Genomic DNA, 26,633 nt, shown 5'->3' on the forward strand with positions numbered 1-26,633 from the left:
AAATTAAATAATTTTTTAGTGTTTAAGAGGTTTTTTAAATTAATTAAACAGAGGTGAGCCAGTATTTATATCTGAACTGATGGAGACTTCAAAATCACTTTTGTGTGTAGCTCTGATGTCTGTCAAGTGCCATAAATGTCAATAAAAACATGTAGAGACAACTTCAGCCCTTGGAAGAAACCTTGCTAATTCAATTATGACCTTTGAGACATCCATTACTCTACTGTGGTTAATACTGACTTAATAAATCATTCTAGTGTTGTATGTATTTTGTAGTTATCAAATGCGTTCAATTATGAGAGAGTATGAAACAAACTATTCATTAAAAGTAGCATAATAAGCAATAGTGAAAACGGTTTGTTTTTGTTTTTAAAAGAAAACATCCAAGAACCTCAAGGATGGACCACTTCTCATGTATACACTGCATGAGCACAGCAGTGGAGTTTCATTCATAAATTAAACAAACAGAGATAAATAACTGATGATGCCACAAGGAAAGTGTGTGAATAAAAATCCTGCCAATCAAACAATAGACTTTGAGATATCTATTACTCCAGGACACTTATGCATATCTAAATCTATGGCACTTATCCAGAGCGACTTACATTTTATACAACTGAGCAATTGAGGGTTAAGGGCCTTCCTCAGGGGCCCACGAGCAGAAACTTGATGGATTTGAACTCAAAACCTTTCAATCGGTAGTCTGACAACTTAGCCCCTAGGCAACCATGTCCCCCACAGCTAAATCTACATCTGGTTCAAGCTAGCTTGACTGCATACCTTCATGTATGAGGAAATACTGTACAGAGCATCTAGGAAGCAGTGATGTCATTATGTAAATGTTCATTTCACAACAAAGTGAAAGAATAACATGGTTTTATATAGTGGATTTCTTTTCCTGCTTTCTGTTTAGCCCAGAATCTGATCTGTAGACTGAACAGACAAGTAATTAATAATAAGTGAGTGCTGAGTGAAATCTGTTGCAGGGAAGAAACAGGTTTATAAAGAGAAACAGAAACACAGAGAGTTAAAGAGAGAAGTAGAGGTAGAGATGTTAGACATATTGATTATGCTCATTCCTGATTCCTGTGTGTGTGTCTGTGTGTGAGAGAGAGAGAGAGAGAGAGAGAGAGAGAGAGAGAGAGAGAGAGAGAGAGAGAGAGAGAGAGAGAGATGTGTACTTAAAAGGATGTGCTGTTTCAGTCCTGACATTAGTTTCAGTCATTGGCTGACAGGAGCAGACAAGACCAAGCAGACAGCCGCAGCAGCACATCAGACTGTGTGTGTGTGTGTGTGTGTGTGTGTGTGTGTGTGTGTGTGTGTGTGTGTGTGTGTGTGTGTGTGTGTGTGTGTGTGTAAGTCCCCTTGTGCTTACTTAGCCCTTTGTACTTTCTTGTCATGTCCCTTAAGTTGCTTAAACATATCACATCATATCAAATCTGTTATCCAAGGCTAAGTACACACCCCACACTAGACTTCACATGTCTGTCAAAAGCCTAGAAATTCCCCACAGTAGATTTTTAAATGACAAATCATGTGATTAACAAAAAAAAAAAAAAAATTCACGTGTCACTGGTGAATAATTGTCAGATTGTGTGTAAATCACAAGCATTTTAAATCACTAGTGTTAAGTAGATTATGTGTAAGGAAAGGAAAAATCTTCTATATATTTTGTTGAGCAACTTTTTTAGAAATTGTTTTAAAATTGGAAAATGTCTTTATGGGGTTAAATGTTGAGTATACAAATGTATTGATCTGCTCGTGCTTGTTTTTCTGTTAGAATATATCTCAAAAATAAAAGTGTGATCTAAAAGTCATTAAGATTTCAATTAGAAATATTTAGTAGATCTTATAGTCACAATCACATTGAAATAACAATCACTTTCCAATAAAGATATCTAATCCAGAAAAGCCTTTAAACTAGGAATTAATCAGAGTATTTCCTACTTACCCCGTGACCCGAGAAGTTCGGATAAGCGGTAGAAAGTGAATGAATGAATGAATTAATGATTTCCTACTTAAGAGAAATTATATATGTGTTTTTTTTTTTGTTTGTTTGTTTTTTTTGTGGTATTTCTGGTCATTTTATATTTACACGAAACAGACCAAGAGTGGTGTGGAAATGTGTGATTTCAGAAACACGGATCATTTAAAAAAAGACAAAACAGGCTTTCCTTTTATTTTAAATCATGCACTTATTCCAGTTTGCAAACGTTTGTGCTCAAAAGCATAAAAGGACTAATTATACCTTTGAGTTTTCTTTGTTAATCTCATGTAAGTGCATTATCATGCCTATGGTCTGCTCCTGTCTGGGTTTTTATTGACAGTATAGCTGTTCTACTCCTTATACGTTCCTCTTACAAGCCTTGTAAAACCAGTTTACCTGCTTTTATTTATAGCCTTTCTGCTTTCGCACTCGTGTGTGTGTGTGTGGAGCGACTCAGTGGGAGGTCCCAGGTAAGAGAACAATCCTAAACTTTACCTACTCACCTGGCAGATGAATAGTTTCTTAAGAGGGTGTGTGTGCTCAGAAGAGGAAGTCAGAGTGAAAGTTTGTCTGTGTCAGAGTGTGGTTGCTGGCTAGAACATGGCCATGGCTAGGCTGTGTCCGGGTGGTGTGTGCTGCCTCCCGCTACCTTTCTCCTGTATCAGCGGGGTTCAGGGAGACCAGGGCCGGCTCAGTGAGGAGGATTTTCTAGAGAGCTGCTCTGGCAACACTACTCGCTCCGGCACACCGAGAGATATTAACGTGAACACTGAGGTTAGAGCTGCATGCCGGTGGAACTGCTTCCATTCATTGTTATGGGTTCTTCTCTTTACAGAATGTGTGTGTGTGGTGTGTGTATGTAGCCTTGTACAGCTAAGAAGCTGTTGAAGCCTTGTGTGTGTTTGTGTTTCTGTGAAGCTGAGGAACAAAATGATGTTTTTTAGTCCAAGTGAAGGGTTTTGTTTATATACATAGCATGATTAAGTCAGTGAGAGTGTTTAGTGTTTATCGAGGTTGGCAGATCTCTTTCTCTGCACAGATCTGATTATAGTAGCATTAATGAAAAGCCCACAGGGACCAAGAGCAGCATGCACACACACACACACACACACACACGCACACGTACACACACACACACACACACACACACACACACACACACACACACACACACACACACACACACACACACACACCAACCATTGACATAATTATTAATGCAGTTAATTAATGTAATGCCCAGACAGACTTAAATACCTATTAACCTTAATCTCTGTAACTAAAAGGAAACATTAACATCTTTTACTTTTTAATTAAAACTTGGCTTTTTTGCAAAAAAAAAAAAATGTTTTAGTTAAAAACTAAGGTCACTTGTTGAGGCATTTGGTGTCCATCAAGACAAAAAAAAAAAAAAATACTGACTCATTCTTTCTCTCACACAGACACAAATCTCAGAATGTTTCACAGAAATGATCATAAACTCATTAAGAGCCTTAAAGCTAAGGTCAAATATTTAGTACCTCTACGTACAAGTGGCAAATGAAGAGCTATAGACCCGATAAAGTTCTACACTTTAGTAGGTAGTACAGTAACTGCTGTATCCTCAGTGAATAATATAAAGACATCTCTCTTCAGACAATATCTTGGATTAATCATATCTTTTGTTTCCATTCAATAGCATTTATTAGACATATTTTAAATTTTAGTCCTTTTTTCAAATTTTGTTATACGGATCACGCTTGCATCCAGAGCCACGTGAAAAACATGAGCAAATGTAGCTCCTCAAATATTATCAGCATAAAACCCTTTAGGATTTGGATTGCGGTGAGATGTGAACTAGGAAAGTCGGTTGGAATTCTTTAGCTGGATCTGTCGTACAAAACCAACACACTGAAACACCACTGAGAATCGAACAGACTGCTTTAAGAAGCAGGAGGCATGGCTCTATCAGCTCTGACTGCTGGATTAAGTGGATTAGCACTAGAGCAGGATTAGCATTGATCACGTCTTGTTCCAGCTGCTGATCAGGTTCCTGGCCTTGTAGCTTTATTAACTGCTCTGCTAGCCTGTAACCATTCTCATGCATTAATCGAAACAGTGTTAAAAAGCAGTACATGATTTCTTTGCAGTGGAATGAGATAACAGTCAGATGCAGCAATAGACTTTAAATAAAACATTGTGGTCTGTCTGATATTCATCTAAGAGAGCTGATAATGGTTTGTTTAGCTTTTCATAACCAAGGCAGCAATTGGTTATGTAATGTTTAGCCTCTAGGGACACTGTATAGATCCTCTCACCTGGGGGCCGAGACACTCAGGTCAAATTCTGATGCGCTGCTTTTTCTGAGTGTGTGAATTCCTGATGATCGGTAAAAGCTGCAAAGTGCATTTTTTTTTGCCAACCCTGAAGACAGACAAACGTGGAAGTCTCTTGTGCAGACTTCGTCTGTGCTGTTAAATGAATTTGCAGAAATGGATTATGGATTATGGATTATGGTCACAGATTCTCACATTCAGCAGCTGGCTTGAAGTTGAATCTGTATCAGTTTTTCCAATCTCACTTTTTAAAGAGAAGGTTAGTTGCTGAAGTAATGAACTTATTAGCTTAATTACTAGCTGACGAAGACAGCTGATGAGACGATTGTCTAATTGTTTTGGTCGTAGGAAATAAGATATCAACGGTATCCACAGAACCACCACTGAGGTATCAGTTCTCCTGTTTGATAGCTGAAAAAATAAAAATGGGTTACATACTCAATAGTCATTCAGTAAGGCACTCCTATTATACTCCTATTCTATTCCTTCTAACAGAATCACAGAGAGACATACTGTATGCCTCATTGATCCAGCTGTTACCAGTAGACTTCGGTTAAATCTTGAAATACACAGATAAAAAAAAAAACAACCTAAAAGCCCTACAATCTTTTCTGTGGAGTCTCTCAAAAAGGAAAGCATTGAATCTTTGCTATTTAATTCATTTACTGTATTTAGCAGACTTTTCTATACAACTGAGAAATTGAGGGTTAAAGGCCTTGCTTATGGGCCCAACAGCAGACACTTTGTGGACCTGTGCTTTGAACTCATGTCCTTTCGATCAGTAGTCCACATTTAGCCCTAACCACTAAGCTACTACATCCCCGGTGAAAGATTTGCTTATTATATGTGCTGCAGGTTTGTTGTGATTACTATATGACTAGCTTGCTTGCTGATAACACTTGTTGCAGAGCATCAGTGCCAGACGTTTAGCTGACCTACCAGACAGCGCTGATTTCAGTCCTTAAGTAACTTGTTCTCAATACCAAATGTCATTATAAATCACCAAGCCTGGCCCATAATTCAGAATTATCAGTGCTTCATTGAACGTTTGCTGTGTAATTAAGTGTTAAGTCTATAATGAACTAAGAAATTACTCTGACTTATTAGTTCCTCAGAAGCTCTTGGTTACATTATTCCACTCGACGTCAAACTGTTGTAGAAAGGACATGGTTTACATTTAAATTAGTTACTGTCCAGTGTCACCCAAATAAGGATGAGGTTCCCTTCTGAGTCTGGTTCTTCTTAAGGTTTCTTCCTCATATCGTCTCAGGGAGTTTTTCCTTGCCACAATCACCTCAGGCGTGCTCATTAGTGATAGAGGTTAGAGATAAATAGTAACTTAATTTTAACTTCTATTTTTTGTTTCTATACTTCTGTAAAGAGACAATTTGAATTGTTAAATGTGCTATATAAATAAATTGAATTGAACTGAATTGAAAACCAGTGTTAAAGGAAGTGGAACTGACTCTGATCCAGCTGCACATGGGCTCAAAACTTTTTTCAGACATGTGAAGAGAACCCACAGAGATTGCATTTGCATATGGCCCAGAAATGTTAGTCAGGCTTGGTGTAGCTTCATGTCCAGGCTCATTAACATGAGCTCCGTGTCTAACAGCACCAGGGGAAATGTAACTCATAACACCATCACCGATCTCATTGAAATGCACCATGAGAAGATTCTTAAACAGCGTACAGTTCGAATGCAATGTTTTTGTTGACTAGTGTGACAGTTGGATTGAATTGAACTGCAGTTGAATGTTACTTGAGTGATGAATCTCTCACAGGCACCAGACAATTTTGGAATTAAAAGCATCAGGGTTTTATTCAAACTAAATTCTCTGTAAGTGTTGTGACTGCAGTGCAACAGACAGACAAAATCTCATTACATTCTGATCTGATTATGGTTACGTTATACAAAAAGTAAATGTTTTTTTTGTTTGTTTGTTTTTTTTTTGTTGTTGCCAGAATTCAGCCTTAATGACAATCCACTCATATTAAAAAGCACCTTTACTGAAACCAGATAGAATATACACGTGTTTATTATTTATTTATTTAATTTAATTTATATTTTTTTTTTGGGGGGGGGGTATTTGCGGTGTCCATTTTGCAATAATGAACAATATATGTAAATGGGCCCAAGTGTCATATTTTACTACAAATTCCGTTCCCAGGGAGTAATACTGAGGTCAGTGAACTGGCAGTAAAGTACACTTCATCAAATACTGCACATCAAGGTCAAGCCAAACTTATATCACATGATCCAGGTGATTCAGACAAAGCCATACAGTCCAAGGAAGTGCAGACATCTCAGTACATTCCTGCACTGAAAAAAGTACCTTATTTGTTTTGTTTTGTTTTTTTTGTTAAAGGTTCTGATGTCTATTACGCTCTGCACACTAATGCACTTATTCACTGTGATTGTAAAGCTGTTGTAAAATTGTTGTCCTGCAACTTTAACCAGGAAATGTCCTCCAGGATTAGGTTTAGTTTTGTCATGGTCAATAGAAAATGATTCACAGTATTTCAGGTGTAGTTGACTGCATCTTTGATATTTGCCTATGTCAATGACACATAGTTTATCTATAACATATCTTCTGATATATAGCCAAGTCCACACATAGCATGTAGTCATAGTTATTTCTTTGTTGAAATATAAGCTGTGTGTTTAATATGCTCTTTGCCTACAAGTTTGCCCCACCTTTTCCCCAGTCCACTGATTAAACAAATGACGTCTGTGTTTGCCAGCAACTCATTGGTGTTACCACGGTAACTGACATAAGAGTGAGATAAGAGTGATCGGCTGACACGGAGCTATCAGAGACCGATCCTTAGATGATTAGTTTGTGGTGACTTGTGTAGGGAACCTTGATCAGGAAAGGTGTGACACTCTTAAAGCCAGTAGACCTTTTATAGCCAAGCACAACATTATAACACTGCCAGGTGGTGGCGTGTTGGGGTAGAAGTAAGCAATTAGTGTAGTCTAATGCAAATAATAGACAAATCCACTTAAAAAGAGTTGAAGTAGACTTCATTCTGTGGCATGATACTTAATGTCAGTAGTGTTAGATTATATCTTTGGGGATGGAATAGAGGGGATGAGGCACAATAGTCTCAAAAATTAGTCACCATTTAAAAAATAAACATGTTGAAATGACTGTAATGATATTTGTGTTCCATAAATTATACAAATTACTATCATTATGTTTTAGACAAACAGGTTCTGCTGCTGAGGAAGGCACAGTGGATCAATGTTTAGCAAATTTGCCTCGCACCTCCAGGGGTTTGGGTTTGCCTCCAGGCTCCTTGTGATCCTGTGTATGATTAGCGGTATAGTCAGTGGATGGTTAGATGTTCTGTAACTGTATCATATCTGAGGACATTAGTAAAAGCTATTACCATGTCAGTCAAGTTTATAAATACAAGCAAGGTTTTGGGGTTCGAATCCCGCCTCCGCTTTGTGTGTGTGGAGTTTGCATGTTCTCCCCGTGCCTCGGGGGTTTCCTCCGGGTACTCCGGTTTCCTCCCCCAGTCCAAAGACATGCATGGTAGGTTGATTGGCATCTCTGGAAAATTGTCCATAGTGTGTGATTGCGTGAGTGAATGAGAGAGTGTGTGTGCCCTGTGATGGGTTGGCACTCCGTCCAGGGTGTATCCTGTCTTGATGCCCAATGACGCCTGAGATAGGCACAGGCGCCCTGTGACCCGAGGTGGTTCGGATAATCGGTAGAAAATGAATGCATGAATGAATGAATGAATGAATGAATGTACATATGATCACTATGTAGGCTTACTTGAGTCCCCAGTGCCCTTCCTTTATGCTAGTGATCATTTAGCATTTCATTGTCTTTCTCATTAGCAAACAAATCTGTCGATAGCTAACACACTTAGTATGAGTCTGTTTTTGAAGAGAATCTAAGAGGAAACTAGCTGACTATGCTACTGTAGCTGCTGCTATAGCATTAGACATTGCTGGCGGTATCAAACTCTCTAAAAGTCTCATATTGCCACAGGTTTACTGTTGTTATTCCCAAACATATTCCTAGTCATTTTAATTAAGCAGGGATGTTCCTGGCTGTAATAATGTTTTGTTTCTTACCGCTTTATTGCCTTTGAACTGATTTCCTGTGTGAACTGTGCTTAGAGAACATAATTACATCTTATTTTTTCCCCTTTTTTCTGACTTTAGATTTGCCATTTACTGTTGCTCATTGGCTGCTCTGATCTTTTTTATACTTGTGAATCTGTTTAATGATAAACGGTGCATTAAACGGTAAAAGCCAAAGATTCACTCTGACTTTGGCTTTCGAGAATAATTACTCATAGCTGTGCGCTAAGCAGCAGTTTAACAATCTACTCACATGTTCACACTGACAGTAGATGATGAGGATGTCTTCGAGTTCACTGTTACAATCACCCCCACACACACATAGAGACCGAATTAAATTTTCAAACATGCCTTACTGAGATCTCTCTACAGAAAACAATAACACACAAATGGAACTAATAAACTTTCTTGGACATTGTGGGACTGTAAGATTCAGCACCCAGAATGTTATTGTGGATCAGAGGAGATAGAGAGAATATAGAGGAGAAAATGAGAAGGAGAAGGAAATGTTTGAAAGAATAGAAATGGGTGCAGAGACGGAAATATGTGCACAAAGGGTGAGGGCACAGAGGATTAAAGGAGTTCAGTGCGTCACTCCGAGTCATCATAGAACGTAGTGTGTGTGTGTGTGTGTGTGTGTGTGTGTGTGTGTGTGTGTGTGTGTGTGTGTGTGTGTGTGTGTGTGTGTCACAGTTTATGCATTCTGTTTAATACACACTGCCATTCAAATGTTGAACACCTCGTTGGAACTCTTTTTTCATACAATAGTTTATTAAATATAAAGATATGTTGCTTCGTATGTACTGAAACTCATCTACTAGTAAGATGGGATGAAGTGTTGTTTTGTGTTGTGTTGAATTGTGTCAGTCTTTCGTACAATATTTTATATTAATGTGTGGGGTTTTTTTTGTGTGCATTGTGGTGAATTGTGTTGTGTCCATGGAGGTGCATTTTATAAGAGTCCATAGTCAAATTAGGTGAAAACAGAAACGCTCTGAAAATTGATACTGCAAAACAAAAGAGCTGCCTCAAAAACTTATCTGGATGTTATCAGTTCCCTTTGACTCAATACCTGCCGTACTGAAATTGTTCAATAACAATGTCGTTCCTTCCTGCAAGTGATAAAGTTGTTCACAGCTTCAGGAATGTTGATCGGTGGATTAAAACATGTTCTTCTACATTACTTTTAAGATGCAATAATGATATAAAAAAATAAGCACAGATCAGATCATAGTGTCTGCAGTAGAAATTGAATTTTCTATCTGTGCCCCTGTGGAATTTGCCTTTAAGGCATGCCTTTTGGATATTCCTCACACAGATTCACATGCTACGTCCACATAGGTTAGTCTCTAGTCATTAACTCTCTCCTTCTTTCACTTGTCCTGTAGAAGAGTGTAAAGGAGGGCATCCTGTTAAAGCAGACCAGCTCCTTTCAGAGATGGAAGAGGAGGTACTTCAAACTAAGAGGCAGGACTCTCTACTATGCCAAGGACTCAAAGGTAATAGCGGTAATAACTCTTATCTTAATGGCACTCAGTTTGTCTGACCTTGTTTAATAACCCGATTCTTTTGTTGCAGTCCCTTATATTTGATGAGGTTGACCTTTCTGATGCCAGTGTGGCAGAGACAAGCACCAAGAACATTAACAACAGCTTTACAGTGAGTACACGCAGCTTTACCATGAGTACATACAGCTTTACAATGAGTACATACAGCTTTACAATGAGTACATACAGCTTTACAATGAGTACATATAGCTTTACAATGAGTACATATAGCTTTACAATGAGTACACACAGCTTTACAATGAGTACATACAGCTTTACAATGAGTACACACAGCTTTACAATGAGTACATACAGCTTTACAATGAGTACATATAGCTTTACAATGAGTACACACAGCTTTACAATGAGTACATACAGCTTTACATTGAGTACACACAGCTTTACAATGAGTACATACAGCTTTACAATGAGTACACACAGCTTTACAATGAGTACATACAGCTTTACAATGAGTACACATAGCTTTACAGTGAGTTAACATAGCTTTACAATGAGTACATATAGCTTTACAATGAGTACACACAGCTTTACAATGAGTACACACAGCTTTACAAAGAGTACACACAGCTTTACAGTGACAACACAGCTTTACAATGAGTACATACAGCTTTACAATGAGTACACACAGCTTTACAATGAGTACACATAGCTTTACAGTGACAACACAGCTTTACAATGAGTACATACAGCTTTACAAAGAGTACACACAGCTTTACAATGAGTACACACAGCTTTACAATGAGTACATACAGCTTTACAATGAGTACACACAGCTTTACAATGAGTACATACAGCTTTACAATGAGTACACACAGCTTTACAATGAGTACACACAGCTTTACAAAGAGTACACGCAGCTTTACAATGAGTACACATGGCTTTACAGTGAGTTAACATAGCTTTACAATGAGTACACACAGCTTTACAAAGAGTACACACAGCTTTACAGTGAGTTAACATAGCTTTACAATGAGTACATACAGCTTTACAATGAGTACACACAGCTTTACAAAGAGTACACACAGCTTTACAATGAGTACATACAGCTTTACAATGAGTACACACAGCTTTACAATGAGTACATACAGCTTTACAATGAGTACACACAGCTTTACAATGAGTACACACAGCTTTACAAAGAGTACACGCAGCTTTACAATGAGTACACATGGCTTTACAGTGAGTTAACATAGCTTTACAAAGAGTATACACAGCTTTACAATGAGTACACACAGCTTTACAAAGAGTACACACAGCTTTACAGTGAGTTAACATAGCTTTACAATGAGTACATACAGCTTTACAATGAGTACACACAGCTTTACAAAGAGTACACACAGCTTTACAAAGAGTACACACAGCTTTACAATGAGTACATACAGCTTTACAATGAGTACACACAGCTTTACAATGAGTACAAACAGCTTTACAATGAGTACATACAGCTTTACAATGAGTACATACAGCTTTACAATGAGTACACACAGCTTTACAATGAGTACATACAGCTTTACAATGAGTACATATAGCTTTACAATGAGTACATATAGCTTTACAATGAGTACACACAGCTTTACAATGAGTACACACAGCTTTACCATGAGTACATACAGCTTTACAATGAGTACACACAGCTTTACAGTGAGTACACACAGCTTTACAGTGAGTACACATAGCTTTACAGTGAGTACACACAGCTTTACAGTGAGTACACACAGCTTTACAGTGAGTTAACATAGCTTTACCATGAGTACACACAGCTTTACAGTGAGTTAACATAGCTTTACAATGAGTACACACAGCTTTACAGTGAGTACACACAGCTTTACAATGAGTACACACAGCTTTACAAAGAGTACACACAGCTTTACAGTGAGTTAACATAGCTTTACAATGAGTACACACAGCTTTACAATGAGTACACACAGCTTTACAATGAGTACACACAGCTTTACAATGAGTACATACAGCTTTACAGTGAGTACACACAGCTTTACAATGAGTACACACAGCTTTACAGTGAGTTAACATAGCTTTACAGTGAGTTAACATAGCTTTACAATGAGTACATACAGCTTTACAGTGAGTACACACAGCTTTACAAAGAGTACACACAGCTTTACAATGAGTACACACAGCTTTACAGTGAGTACACACAGCTTTACAAAGAGTACACACAGCTTACAGTGAGTTAACATAGCTTTACAATGAGTACACACAGCTTTACAGTGAGTACACACAGCTTTACAATGAGTACACACAGCTTTACAATGAGTACACACAGCTTTACAGTGAGTACACACAGCTTTACAATGAGTACACACAGCTTTACAATGAGTACACATAGCTTTACAGTGACAACACAGCTTTACAGTGACAACACTTCTTTACAATGAGTACACACAGCTTTACAATGAGTACACACAGCTTTACAATGAGTACACACAGCTTTACAATGAGTACACATAGCTTTACAGTGACAACACAGCTTTACAGTGAGTACACACAGCTTTACAATGAGTACACACAGCTTTACAAAGAGTACACACAGCTTTACAATGAGTACATACAGCTTTACAATGAGTACACACAGCTTTACAATGAGTACATACAGCTTTACAAAGAGTACACGCAGCTTTACAATGAGTACACACAGCTTTACAATGAGTACACACAGCTTTACAATGAGTACATACAGCTTTATAATGAGTACACACAGCTTTACAGTGAGTTAACATAGCTTTACAATGAGTACATACAGCTTTACAGTGAGTACACACAGCTTTACAAAGAGTACACACAGCTTTACAATGAGTACACACAGCTTTACAGTGAGTACACACAGCTTTACAAAGAGTACACACAGCTTTACAATGAGTACACACAGCTTTACAGTGAGTACACACAGCTTTACAAAGAGTACACACAGCTTTACAATGAGTACATACAGCTTTACAATGAGTACACACAGCTTTACAATGAGTACATACAGCTTTACAAAGAGTACATGCAGCTTTACCATGAGTACATACAGCTTTACAATGAGTACACACAGCTTTACAGTGAGTACACACAGCTTTACAGTGAGTACACATAGCTTTACAGTGAGTACACACAGCTTTACAGTGAGTTAACATAGCTTTACCATGAGTACACACAGCTTTACAATGAGTACACACAGCTTTACAGTGAGTACACACAGCTTTACAATGAGTACACACAGCTTTACAATGAGTACACACAGCTTTACAAAGAGTACACACAGCTTTACAAAGAGTACACATAGCTTTACAGTGAGTTAACATAGCTTTACAATGAGTACATACAGCTTTACAAAGAGTACACGCAGCTTTACCATGAGTACATACAGCTTTACAATGAGTACACACAGCTTTACAGTGAGTACACACAGCTTTACAGTGAGTACACATAGCTTTACAGTGAGTACACACAGCTTTACAGTGAGTTAACATAGCTTTACCATGAGTACACACAGCTTTACAATGAGTACACACAGCTTTACAGTGAGTACACACAGCTTTACAATGAGTACACACAGCTTTACAATGAGTACACACAGCTTTACAAAGAGTACACACAGCTTTACAGTGAGTTAACATAGCTTTACAATGAGTACACACAGCTTTACAATGAGTACACACAGCTTTACAATGAGTACACACAGCTTTACAATGAGTACATACAGCTTTACAGTGAGTACACACAGCTTTATAATGAGTACACACAGCTTTACAGTGAGTTAACATAGCTTTACAATGAGTACATACAGCTTTACAGTGAGTACACACAGCTTTACAATGAGTACACACAGCTTTACAGTGAGTACACACAGCTTTACAAAGAGTACACACAGCTTTACAGTGAGTTAACATAGCTTTACCATGAGTACACACAGCTTTACAATGAGTACACACAGCTTTACAGTGAGTACACACAGCTTTACAATGAGTACACACAGCTTTACAATGAGTACACACAGCTTTACAATGAGTACACACAGCTTTACAAAGAGTACACATAGCTTTACAGTGAGTTAACATAGCTTTACAATGAGTACATACAGCTTTACAAAGAGTACACGCAGCTTTACCATGAGTACATACAGCTTTACAATGAGTACACACAGCTTTACAGTGAGTACACATAGCTTTACAGTGAGTACACACAGCTTTACAGTGAGTTAACATAGCTTTACCATGAGTACACACAGCTTTACAATGAGTACACACAGCTTTACAGTGAGTACACACAGCTTTACAATGAGTACACACAGCTTTACAATGAGTACACACAGCTTTACAAAGAGTACACACAGCTTTACAGTGAGTTAACATAGCTTTACAATGAGTACACACAGCTTTACAATGAGTACACACAGCTTTACAATGAGTACACACAGCTTTACAATGAGTACATACAGCTTTACAGTGAGTACACACAGCTTTATAATGAGTACACACAGCTTTACAGTGAGTTAACATAGCTTTACAATGAGTACATACAGCTTTACAGTGAGTACACACAGCTTTACAAAGAGTACACACAGCTTTACAATGAGTACACACAGCTTTACAGTGAGTACACACAGCTTTACAAAGAGTACACACAGCTTTACAGTGAGTTAACACAGCTTTACAGTGAGTTAACATAGCTTTACAGTGAGTACACACAGCTTTACAATGAGTACACACAGCTTTACAATGAGTACACACAGCTTTACAATGAGTACACACAGCTTTACAGTGAGTACACACAGCTTTACAATGAGTACACATAGCTTTACAGTGACAACACAGCTTTACAATGAGTACACACAGCTTTACAATGAGTACACACAGCTTTACAATGAGTACATACAGCTTTACAATGAGTACACACAGCTTTACAGTGAGTACACACAGCTTTACAATGAGTACACATAGCTTTACAGTGACAACACAGCTTTACAGTGAGTACACACAGCTTTACAATGAGTACACACAGCTTTACAATGAGTACACACAGCTTTACAGTGAGTACACACAGCTTTACAATGAGTACATACAGCTTTACAATGAGTACACACAGCTTTACAGTGAGTACACACAGCCTTACAGTGAGTGTGATAGGATTACAGTATGTACAGCTTTATAGTGAGTGTATACAGCTGTACAGTGAGTGTATATAGCTGTACAGTGAGTGTATATAGCTGTACAGTGAGTGTATATAGCTGTACAGCACTCTCCTATATTATATATTCAGTCTCTCAACTGCTTTCTTTATCTCACACAGTCATGCGCTGCCTCTCTTTCACCAATGCTTTACTAATTCTGCCTCTCTTTCACTAATTGCTTTCTCTTTTTTCCCTTACTATGTACTTTCACTTTTTTACACCTCTTCACACACACTATCTCACTCCTTTAACCTGTTGTCAGGTGATCACTCCTTTCCGTAAGTTGATGCTATGTGCGGAGAGCAGAAAAGAGATGGAGGATTGGATCGGCGCACTTAAGTCTGTACAGAAATGGGAGACATACGAGGTGGGTGCTTGAGCTTTGACCTTTATCCATGTTAGCTGTTATAGGTGTTGGACTCTGCTTTCTGTTGGCAGAAATACAACAGTTGGATTTAACTATCAATCCACTGACTTTTCTTACATACACATCGGTACTGTATGTGCGACGTGTGTTTTTTTTTTTTTTTATCTCAGATGATGTTTATTTGAGTGTATCGTGTTCAAGTGTGTGCTCTGTGTGATCTCAGGCCAGTCAGTTTAATATGGAACACTTCTCCGGGATGCATAATTGGTATGCATGCTCTCATGCTCGCCCTACATTCTGTAACGTCTGTCGGGAGGCACTGCCTGGAGTCACCTCTCATGGCCTGTCCTGTGAAGGTAAACACTTAAGCAACAGTTTAACCAACAGCACAAACAGCAGCACAAAACAAGTACACTCCAGTCATTATGCTCTCTTTAACTAGTTTATTGCTGCATCACTGGTCCTTCTGTGCATCTCTCATTCTATGTAATCTCATTCTGTGTGTTACAGTGTGCAAGTTTAAAGCTCATAAGCGCTGTGCTGTCCGATCCACTAACAACTGTAAGTGGACCACTCTGGCTTCCATAGGAAATGACATCATAGAGGATGAGGATGGGGTGAGGTTATATTTTTGAATAGACGTATCTTTAGGTTAGTGTCATTATGGATTCAGAAGTTAATAATTAAGAAACGCTGTGTGTGTGTTTGTGTGTGTCCAGGTGTCCATGCCTCACCAGTGGCTGGAGGGCAACCTGCCGGTCAGCGCTAAGTGTGTGGTGTGTGATCGGACCTGTGGCAGCGTGCGCAGGCTGCAAGATTGGCGCTGTCTCTGGTGTAAAGCCATTGTAAGTGTTCTGGACTTTAATTGATGCACATCATTAAGACTAGAACTCATAACGATCAGTGAAATCATTGTGACATACTATTAATATTTTGTGTGTGTGTGTGTGTGTGTGTGTGCGTGTGTGTGTGTGTGTGTGTGCGTGCAGGTACACAGTAGCTGTAAGGAGCAGTTGGGGAAGGTGTGTCCTCTGGGTCAGTGTAAAGTGTCCATCATTCCTCCCACAGCTCTCAACAGCATTGATTCTGATGGTAAGCATATTCTGACTGCATCCGAACCACGTGTTTTCATCCAAATAGAAAACCTGCAAAAAAAAAAATCATTTTGTAGTTAATTTAACATTTATTTGAACACAAATAGCCTTTAAAGTTTAAACCAGTCATTTGAAACTTTTGGAATTAAGTCCATTTACCTTTTATTTTTAATATCTGACTTTATCAGCACACTACTGATGAACAGAAGGAAAGATTTCAGGATTTTACATAGCAAAATAAACCCACATTGTTAGAGCCATATCAGAAGACCATATTTTTTCTTCTGCAGAAAAAAAAAGAAAAAAAACATACTCCAAAGCTGCCTAGATACCAAACATGCCGTACATTCTAAATCAGTCTCTAATGCACGTCTCTCTGCAGGTTTCTGGAAAGCCACGAGTCCGTCCTGCTCCAGTCCTCTGCTGGTGTTGGTGAACAGTAAGAGTGGTGATAACCAGGGAGTGAAGTTCCTGCGCAAGTTTAAACAGCTGCTCAACCCTGCACAGGTCTTTGACCTCATGAATGGTGGACCACAGCTGGGGTGAGACTTAGGACATATTTCATTTTTAATTACACAGAAGCCTGTGGGACTGTTGTAAACAGAACCACTTGGACACTATGGTGTCACATTTAAACTGCTGTTGTGGCAGTCAGTTTTGCGCTCCGGTCTCCAACATCTGATGTCTCCAGTAGGAAAGAATTAGTCTTAAATCTAATAATGAAGTTAGAAATTATACCTAAGGCTTTCATGTACTGTAGGGATAAAATATAAATTACATTTTAAACTTTGTCATTTTTATTCTGATCGTTCATATTTCTGTAAAGCTGCTTTGTAACAATGTGTATACAAATAAAACTAAATGGAATTTGAGTCAAACATTTAACTTATTCTTCTGAATGTCTGCGCTATTTCATTATACTGTATGTAGATCAGGCTCTGAACTGTATTTGTGTGTGTGTGTGTGTGTGTGTGTGTGTGTGTGTGTGTGTGTGTGTGTGTGTGTGTGTGTGTGTGTGTAGACTTCGCCTGTTCCAGAAGTTTGTGACATTTCGTATCCTGGTATGTGGGGGTGATGGCAGCGTTGGTTGGGTTCTGTCTGAACTGGATAAACTGGGACTGCACAAACAGGTTTGAAATAATAAGCAACTAATTATGTTACAATACAAAGAGTACTTATTGTAAACTGTGTTTGTGTGTGTGTGTGTGTGTGTGTGTGTGTGTGTGTGTGTGTGTGTGTGTGTGTGTGTGTGTGTGTGTGTTGCAGTGTCAGTTGGGTGTGCTTCCCCTGGGCACAGGAAATGATCTGGCTCGGGTTCTGGGTTGGGGAGGTTTGTGTGATGATGATGCACAGCTGCTTCAGATCCTGGAGAAACTGGAGAGGGCTACAACCAAGATGTTGGACAGGTACAGTAAACACACACACACGCACACACACACACACACACACACACATTGCCTAGTGCATACACTGTGAAAGGCTATGTTTAGCTTAGATGTTTTTTGTCTAATTTCTCTGTCAATTTAAACAGGAAAGACCCTGCAATGTGAACAAGAAGAAAAAAGTCAAATAAGAATTTGTAATTTTGAATTCTGGATCTGAGTCACTCCAGTTATTTGATTTGTTATAATTTGTCATTGATATGATAATCAGTAGGATGTGTGTGTATATAAGCAAATACTGGTACAGTATATTTTCACACATCCTGGATTTGGTCAACTGTAAATACAGGGTATGGAAATAGGATGGGGTAATTAGTTAGCATGTTTGTAACGCAACTGCATGTTTAGGGTTTGATTCCTCTGCTCTGTGTGTGTGGAATTTGTATAATCTCCCTGAGCTTCAGGAGTTTTCTCTGGGTTCCCTGGTTTCCCCCACAGTCCAAAGACATGAGACTGAGAGGAGGCTCTAAATTACCTGTAGATTGTGTGTGTGTGTGTGTGTGTGTGTGTGCGCGTGTGTGTGCGTGTTTGTATGTGTGTTTGCGTGTGTGCGTGTCTGTGTATGTGCGTGTTTGTGTGTGTGTGTCTGTGTGTGTGTGTGTGTGTGTATGTGTGTTTGCGTGTGTGGGTGTGTTTGTGTGGGTGTGTGTGTGTGTTTGTGTGTTTTTGTGTCTGTGCGTGTGTGTGCGTGTGTGTGTGTGTGTTTGTGTGTGTGCGTGTGTGTGTCTGTGCATGTGTGTGTGTGTGTGTGTGTGTGTGTGTGTGTGTGTGTGTGTGTGTGTGTGTGTGTGTGTGTGTGTGTGTGTGTGAATAGGCTTCAGGTTCCTCCTAACCCTGTGTAGGTTAAGCTGTACAGAAAATGGAGAGACCAGTATAAATAGGACTGAGGAAATGAATAATTTGCTTTCTGTGTGAAGACATTTAGACATCCTCTATGGCTTCGGGTTAGGACTGAGTTAATGGTTTGGGATGTTCCAGTAAATCTTTCCCATGTGTCTTGTTATTAGATGGAGTATAATGACGTATGAAGTTCCCACTAAAACTGCTCCTGTAATTGTTAAAGAGGATGATCCACTGGAATCTCCACTCCAGGTACAAGCCTGCTTTTTTAAGGGGTTTAATTAAATCTATCTATCTATCTATCTATCTATCTATCTATCTATCTATCTATCTATCTATCTATCTATCTATCTATCTATCTGTCTGTCTGTCTGTCTGTCTGTCTGTCTGTCTGTCTGTCTGTCTGTCTGTCTATCTATCTCTCTCTCTGATTAAATATTTAAATCTTCTAAATCACTTTTTTCCCAGATTACTCACTATGCTGACTCTGTCGCCTCTCATCTGACAAAAATCTTGGACTCAGACAAACACAGTGATGTCATATCCTCTGCTAAGTGAGTCCATCTGTTTGCCACATACACGTTTCTGTTTCAAGCACGTTCTGTCTTGTTTAAGGGACATATTGTGCAGCAGTCAGTCAACTTATTCTGCCGTCATGAGATGCGTGACACCTTTCATCATCTGCTCACGTCATCAATTAATGTCAGCATTAATGAGATTGCACAGCTAGTCAAGTAAAGTCTTGCATACAGAATAAATTCCTTTCAATTTCTCTGTCTTGAAGATTGTATTTTTAAAAAGACTTTTCTTTTTGTTACACCTGAAGGTTACCTCTGAAAATGGAGAGGTCTTCAAAAATGTTGAATAAAAAAAAATCCCCTATTAAATCTCCTTACAGAGAACGTCACCCTCCAACATATGATGTGTTTTTACTGTTTCAGAAGGCAACAAATTTTATTCTTGTACAAGTTCATTCTTGGACTTTGCAGGCTTCATGAGTGCGCTGCTACTAGTATGAAGTATACTATAACTAATTTCACATGATCTGGGTAAAATATAACAATGCTACAACATCACTAGTTTGCATAGTTATATGTAGATCTGGTATTATAACATTATATGTGTGTGTGTGTGTGTGTGTGTGTGTGTGTGTGTGTGTGTGTGTGTGTGTGTGTGTGTGTGTGTGTGTTTGTGAATATTTTGATCAAATTACTGCCCGAAATGTTTTTCTTGTTATAAAATGATTTGGAAATTATGGATTTTTGCACAAAATACAGTACAGTCTGTCTTTGTACATTTCTGCTTATTTAACCGTAATGAAACTGATTATTCCTGGTGTGTGTGTGTTTGTGTGTGTAGGTTTTTGTGTGGGACGGTCAATGAGTTTGTAGCTGAGGTTGGAAAAGCCTATGAGAAAGCCACTGAAAACAAGGAGGAGGCTGATGCGATGGCTAAAAAGGTGTGTTTGTGTGTATGTTTGTGTGTGTGTGTGTGTGTGTGTGTGGGAGGGAGTTGTTGGGGTGGATTTGAAGTGGATGTGTGTAGGGGTAGTTAAACAGTGTGTGGTTTGTGGGGGTTGTATAAGTGACAGTGTAAAAGGTGTATTTGACATTAGTAGGCTGAAGCACAGTACTGCAGTACACATTCAGCCTGATGACTCAATCCTCTTTAGTCCATTATTCTTAGATCTGTAATATTAAAACCCATGCACCATAATGTGTGTGTGTGTGTGTGTGTGTGTGTGCACTTGTCATGTCTTATATACCTACTTATCCCCACATCTATCTCCTAACGCTGTTTGATCTTGCTGCTAACATGTCACACGTGACATTTTCTCACCTGTATTCCAACCTCCTCAGTGTGCCATGCTGAACGAAAAGCTGGACTCTCTGGTGCAGGCACTCAGCGAGGAGGCTGATGCTCAGCTAGTACCTGCAGGCTCCCAGTCTCCTGAACAGGAGAGCGAGACGAGTAGCCCGAATGCCCCCAGTGTCCCCAGACCCTTCAGATCCAAAGAGCAGCTGATGCTGAGAGCCAACAGTTTGAAGAAAGCACTGCGGCAGATCATAGAGCAGGCAGAGAAAGGTCAGCACTCTGCTCACACTAATGCAGACCTGAATTATTTATGCATGATGAGAATATTGATTTATGTATAATTATTCATACAGCCTTAACTTTGAATATATATAGCTTATCGAGTGGAATTATTAAAATGCTTATTATTACCACTGTCCCCTCAAGGAACCCTTAAGGAAGTCACATGGACATGGTTATAATACTGTATATGTTACAGCGGCTATAAGTACAGTGAAGTTAAATCCAAACATCCTCCCTTTGTTTCACATCTTGTTTTATCAGTGGTGGATGAGCAGAACAGACACACCCAGGTGCAGAGGATGTCTTCCTCCTCTTCAATAAAAAGAGGCAGCAGCGAAGACCTAAAGGAGGCGGAGCCACGTGAGTGACATTACAAAGTACCTGTGTACTCGACTCACAGAGGAGGTTGGGGTCAGCGCACAGGGTCAGACATGGTACATGAGCACCCCTGGAGTAGTGAGTTAAGGGCCTTGCTCAAGGGCCCAGCAGCAGCAGCTTGGCGGTGCTGGGGCTTGAATCCCGATCGTTCGATCAGCAACCCAAAGCCTTAACCCTAGGTCCAACACTGTCTTCTCATGTATGTGGAAGAGGGCAAACTGTCTTTTGTTACATGTTATGCTGCCTGCCCTGTGATGCAGCATGATGCAGCAGTTTGGATAACTGGCTTCACATGACATGGAGGAATAATGTATAATCCTTTACCTTCCCCAGTTGGTAGCTGTTGTATGACAGGGCAACGCTGAATGGTGGGTGGGAATTGAAAAATATATGTTTATTGGCCCTGACCATTAGAGGAGCTGGTGTAAAACAAGATTAGGTTAATGTGGCTAGGCTGCTGCTCTGGTACCCAGTCAAATGTCTCATCCCCTTGAATTGGATCAGGTCAGAACCATTTGTCTAATTAGATTTTACTTCTAGAGCCAGGTTAGTATTTTATACCAAGCATTTACTTAGCTACATTATACTTAGCATTTGTACATTTTCTGTCTCTCTTAGGTCAAAGTGCCCTGAGTCATAACCCCACTATAGTGCTGGAGAAAGCAGACAGCTGCAACAGCACCACAGCTTTTACTGAAGAGTAAGAAACACACACCCACACACACACACACACACACACACACACACACACAGTCTGACACCTCAGAGCACTTCAAGATGTTCCAGAAGATAACAGAATTATTAACTGTAGCTCTAAAGTACAATATATCTGTCATAAAGTTACATCATCCTTATGCACGTATTAGTCTAGATGTTTTATTACATTCTCCAGATCTAATGGGGATTCTAAAACTTTTAAATAAAAAGTGATATATTTATTCATATTTATTCATTTGTCCATCCTCTCCCTTTCTTTCTCTCACTCTCTATCCCCACACAGGCAATGCACGGAGAAGTGCGTGATGAATAACTACTTTGGAATTGGCCTGGATGCCAAAATCTCTCTGGAGTTCAACAACAAGAGGGATGAGCACCCTAAGAAGTGCAGGTGCAGTAGGAGGCTATTTTTTCTCTCTCACCTGCTTTGGTGGATTCTAGATCAGCTCTACAGTGAAGTTATGTAACTGTGTTAGAGCGTATTGAATTCTGCAGTAGTGAGTATGAAGCGCCGTGATTTAGATCTCAGAATTGTTCAATTCAAGGAACTATTTAACTGTAAACACAAAGAATCCCCCCCCCCGCCCAAAAAAAAAAAACACACAGTACAGATTTATAAATATTTTTCTATATACAATTGGCACACTATAGTAATATTTTGGCCATTTATTAAGGCCTGGCTTTACTTCAGATTCCCCACTTTCAGAACTGTGGATATATGTTTGTGTGTGTGTGTGTGTGTGTGTGTGTGTGTGTGTGTGTGTGTGTGTGTGTGTGTGTGTGTGTGTGTGTGTGCGTGTGTGCGTGTGTGTGTGTAAATGTGAGCACTTGTGTCACTGTCTCTGCCATGTATTCTATTCCTTGTGCATTATGCACTTTTGACTGTTCACTATTTAACAGTTTTCTATTCAACTAATAATCCTTCACCTTATGATTCAAGTAATTTATTTAGTCAAGATGACTTTTGATTAAATTTCAATAGAAAACACGATGTATGCTGTTACTGGCCAACATTTTGAAATCTTGCACAGTTTTTTCCTACATGTTTCACTTGTATTTGTACAGCAGCTGAAATGGTAATACGGATGGTTTAGCTTTAGCTTTTAATGGTTGTCACCTGATTACAGCTATGAGAGACACATGCGTTGATGCTTTTTCAGCTTTAGTAGCAGCCAGACTAAACAGAAATAAAATTTGCCTGGCAGAATTGACAGAAAGTGAAAGATGTTTGTTTGCTTCTGCTGACAATTACCTATTCTAATGCTGAATTATTAATCCTGCTAAATTTTAAACCGTTGTGAATAGATAAAAAAAAATACTGGACAGAACCGTCCTCACTGTTGTCAGTAAAAAAAAAAAAAAGACATACTTATTACAGCAGAGCGCTATTTTATAATGCGGTGTTGTGTATTTATGTGTATTGATGGTTTGATATCGGTCTCGTTCTGCCCTCAACAGCAGTCGCACCAAAAACATGATGTGGTATGGTGTCCTGGGGACCAAAGAGCTTGTACAGAAAACCTACAAGAACCTGGAACAGAGAGTGCAACTGGAGGTGTGTGTGGGTGTGAGACTACGCACATAACCTCCTTGAAAAACAAGGAAATATACTGTGTTCAACTTTTATCACAGATTAGACATGATTACTCGTGGGTGGCGTGGTGTTTGTGTGTGGGGGCAGAAGGGAGCCTATTGTTTGCTTGTTTTCTTGTCTTGAGCCAACTTTTAGTTGTGTAGTGAAAAATCTGTTTCTCTCTCTCTCTCATTCTCTCTCTCTCTCATTCTCTCTCTCTTTCAGTGTGATGGAGTGCCAATGTCTTTGCCCAGTCTGCAGGGTTTGGCTGTACTCAACATCCCTAGTTATGCAGGGGGCATAAACTTTTGGGGAGGCACCAAGGAGGATAACGTGAGTCTCCTTGACTTGTCCTTCGACACAGTGTTGAACACCATTATCTGGAAACCTGAAAAAATCATAGGGAAAAGCTCTGTTGTGGGTAATTATGAAGATTAAGCAGAAGTTGTGAACTCTACCAGAGCAGACTGTGGAATTTGGCTCTGTGCTTTTGCTCAGATGAGATCAAGCATAAAGATTATTAAATGTGTGTCTGTGGGGAGGGAGAGAGATAAAGAGAGCGAGAGAAAGCTGAAAAATGTTGATGTCTCTGATGAGGCTTTCCTCTGAATGACAGTTTAGTGACGCAAACGATATATAGATAAGGCACTTTCACTTTGCTGCTAACTGATAGATTTAGGTTAAAGGCTTAGTAAGGACAATTTTTCTTCCTTCACAGCTAGAACTAGGAAACGCTGAGTCAGCATTCTGAAGGAGGGTTATTGTGATGTTATATAAAGGCCTGAGCCAACAGAAACACATTTTTAACTTTCAGAACGATGCTTTTAAAAGGAAATATATGGTATAAGGTATTATTTTAAAGGCACTGTTTGACAAAGCAATCTAACATTTTTCCAGCCTTAACATGAGCACAGCTACCCCAAAACACCATTACAACCCTCAGCATTATTGTACAAAGCAACACACTCACACTCATACCATTTTTAGTGATTAGCACTGATTTCATTTTCTGCCTGAAACATCTGCACAGTTCCATAGGCAACTTTAAAAAAAAGACCATAGAAAAACACAGTCATGTTAGATAATTTGATTATTTCCAGATGGTAACAGTGTGGCAGCGTTTGACCGCATTCTTTCACATCAGCACAGATGCAGAGATTTTCATGACATTTTTAATGAGAATTTCTATTATAAATGACAGCATTTGTGCATAATACGTAGAAAAAAGCCCCAGATTTTAGTTTGAACAGAATGGGAAAAGTTTTATATAGCGCAGGAATGGGAAAAGATGGATTATGGAATGGATCAGATCTGTGGTCCTCTAAGGAAGTATTTTCATTTCGGTGGCATTCATCTCCTAGATTGGAGAAAGCGCTACAAAAAGCATGACAAAGTACAATTGCTGTTGTTGATGCAGAATTATGGCGCTCCATCATTTGATGATAAGAAGTTGGAGGTTGTGGCTGTGTTCGGCAGCATGCAGATGGCCATGTCTCGCGTCATTAACCTACAGCATCATCGCATCACGCAGGTATTACCACATCTATACATACAATCACACACTATTACAAAATGTCTACATGCTATATGTGTGATTTGATGTGTGTGTGTGTGTGTGTGTGTGTGTGTGTGTGTGTGTGTGTGTGTGTGTGTGTGTGTGTGTGTGTGTGTGTACAGTGTCGGCAGGTAAAGATCATTATTAAAGGAGATGAAGGGGTTCCGGTGCAGGTAGATGGAGAGGCCTGGATCCAACCACCTGGCATTGTCCAGATCATCCACAAGAACCGTGCTCAGATGCTTACCAGAGACCGGGTCAGTGTGTTTGACTTACAGGCATTAAATATTTGTAACATTTTATTATGAAGTTTAATTGAAATTAAACACACTGTAAAAACTTCACTTTCGTGCTCTATAGAATTTTGTTATTTATTAATGAGACTGGGGAAACATTTTAAACATGAACTATAATTTGTCACAATATACAATCTACCAGTACACTTAGATTCTGCCATCAAGCTATGTTTTATATATATATAAAATAGGAGGAATACAATAATTAAATAGTCTGCAAGTGTATGTTTGCAATATCTAAGGTCATTTAGATAAAGTAGTGCAAATAAAAGAGTGCAGTATTAACAACATTTGATTCTTAAATATTTAGGTTACTTTGCATCCTAAATTTTACTTAAAAAACTCAGAACTTTGCTATTGAAGGGTTCACATGGAATTGAAGGGTTAACATGGAAGTTTAGGATTAGTGAATCATAGTTACTCAAGTTCCTACCAGGAAAAACAAGATGTGTAGGTGGATGTGTGGGAACTTGGTAGAAGTGCACTAGCTGAGCTATAAGAAAGTGTAGAAAGGGAGTGAACCATGCAATGCTGAGTGTTTTTGTGTGTGTGTGTGTGTGTGTGTGTGTGTGTGTGTGTGTGTGTGTGTGTGTGTGTGTGTGTGTGTGTGTGTGTATGTGTATGCATGTGTGTGTGTGTGTGTATGCGTGTTTGTGTGTATGCGTGTGTGTGTGTATGCGTGTTTGTGTGTATGCGTGTGTGTATGTGTATGTGTATGTGTGTTGGCGCTGTAGGCTTTTGAGAGCACTCTGAAGTCGTGGGAGGATAAGAGGAAGTATGATAGCTGCCGCTCTTCTCGGCCACGTCTCAATTCTCAGCAGTCCATGGAATACCTGACTGAGGAGGAGTGTGCACAGGTGCAGCAACTAGGTCTGGTGGCTGACTCGCTCATTAACAGGTAGGGGAGTGTGTGTGGGTACGCATTTATTTTTTGTAAGGAATGTAATGATGAATTGTGAACTTTTGCGGACTTGGAGCACATAGAGAAAGGTTTCAAGGCTGGCGAAGGGCTAGGATTGGACCAGGGTTAGTGTTATATTGGGGTAATGTTTGGGTTAGACTTAGGGCTAGTGTTATATTGGGGTAAAGTTTACATTAAGTTCAAATTCAAATTAAATTTTTGTAT

General features: G+C 39.2%; 2 protein-coding genes across 8 annotated transcripts in view; one reads left to right on the forward strand and one right to left on the reverse strand.

Moving 5' to 3' along the window:
- LOC113663171 (E3 ubiquitin-protein ligase TRIM39-like) overlaps window positions 1-26,633 on the reverse strand; it is a 537,569-nt gene that overhangs the window by 290,889 nt on the left and 220,047 nt on the right. The gene's annotated exons all lie outside the window — the stretch shown is intronic.
- si:dkey-172j4.3 (diacylglycerol kinase delta) overlaps window positions 1-26,633 on the forward strand; it is an 80,335-nt gene that overhangs the window by 44,828 nt on the left and 8,874 nt on the right. For 3 of the 7 annotated variants that reach the window (XM_027178330.2, XM_027178324.2, XM_027178326.2), the window contains exons 1-21: window positions 9,967-10,066; window positions 15,411-15,515; window positions 15,739-15,871; window positions 16,026-16,132; window positions 16,235-16,360; window positions 16,505-16,607; window positions 16,992-17,151; window positions 17,631-17,739; window positions 17,876-18,015; window positions 19,059-19,143; window positions 19,360-19,445; window positions 20,251-20,350; window positions 20,751-20,976; window positions 21,250-21,348; window positions 21,985-22,066; window positions 22,367-22,474; window positions 23,542-23,638; window positions 23,882-23,989; window positions 25,074-25,187; window positions 25,334-25,468; window positions 26,242-26,405. In XM_027178330.2, the coding sequence (XP_027034131.1) occupies window positions 15,435-15,515; window positions 15,739-15,871; window positions 16,026-16,132; window positions 16,235-16,360; window positions 16,505-16,607; window positions 16,992-17,151; window positions 17,631-17,739; window positions 17,876-18,015; window positions 19,059-19,143; window positions 19,360-19,445; window positions 20,251-20,350; window positions 20,751-20,976; window positions 21,250-21,348; window positions 21,985-22,066; window positions 22,367-22,474; window positions 23,542-23,638; window positions 23,882-23,989; window positions 25,074-25,187; window positions 25,334-25,468; window positions 26,242-26,405 (2,363 nt within the window). In that variant the 5' untranslated portion in view covers window positions 9,967-10,066; window positions 15,411-15,434. Of the gene's footprint in view, window positions 1-2,520; window positions 2,762-9,795; window positions 9,907-9,966; window positions 10,067-15,410; window positions 15,516-15,738; window positions 15,872-16,025; window positions 16,133-16,234; window positions 16,361-16,504; window positions 16,608-16,991; window positions 17,152-17,630; window positions 17,740-17,875; window positions 18,016-19,058; window positions 19,144-19,359; window positions 19,446-20,250; window positions 20,351-20,750; window positions 20,977-21,249; window positions 21,349-21,984; window positions 22,067-22,366; window positions 22,475-23,541; window positions 23,639-23,881; window positions 23,990-25,073; window positions 25,188-25,333; window positions 25,469-26,241; window positions 26,406-26,633 lie in introns of those variants that run through there. The other 4 variants (XM_047815878.1, XM_047815892.1, XM_047815904.1 and 1 more) reach the window with 3 other exon arrangements.

This window comes from Tachysurus fulvidraco, chromosome 1 (genome assembly GCF_022655615.1).
Source record: "Tachysurus fulvidraco isolate hzauxx_2018 chromosome 1, HZAU_PFXX_2.0, whole genome shotgun sequence".
NCBI lineage: Eukaryota > Metazoa > Chordata > Actinopteri > Siluriformes > Bagridae > Tachysurus > Tachysurus fulvidraco.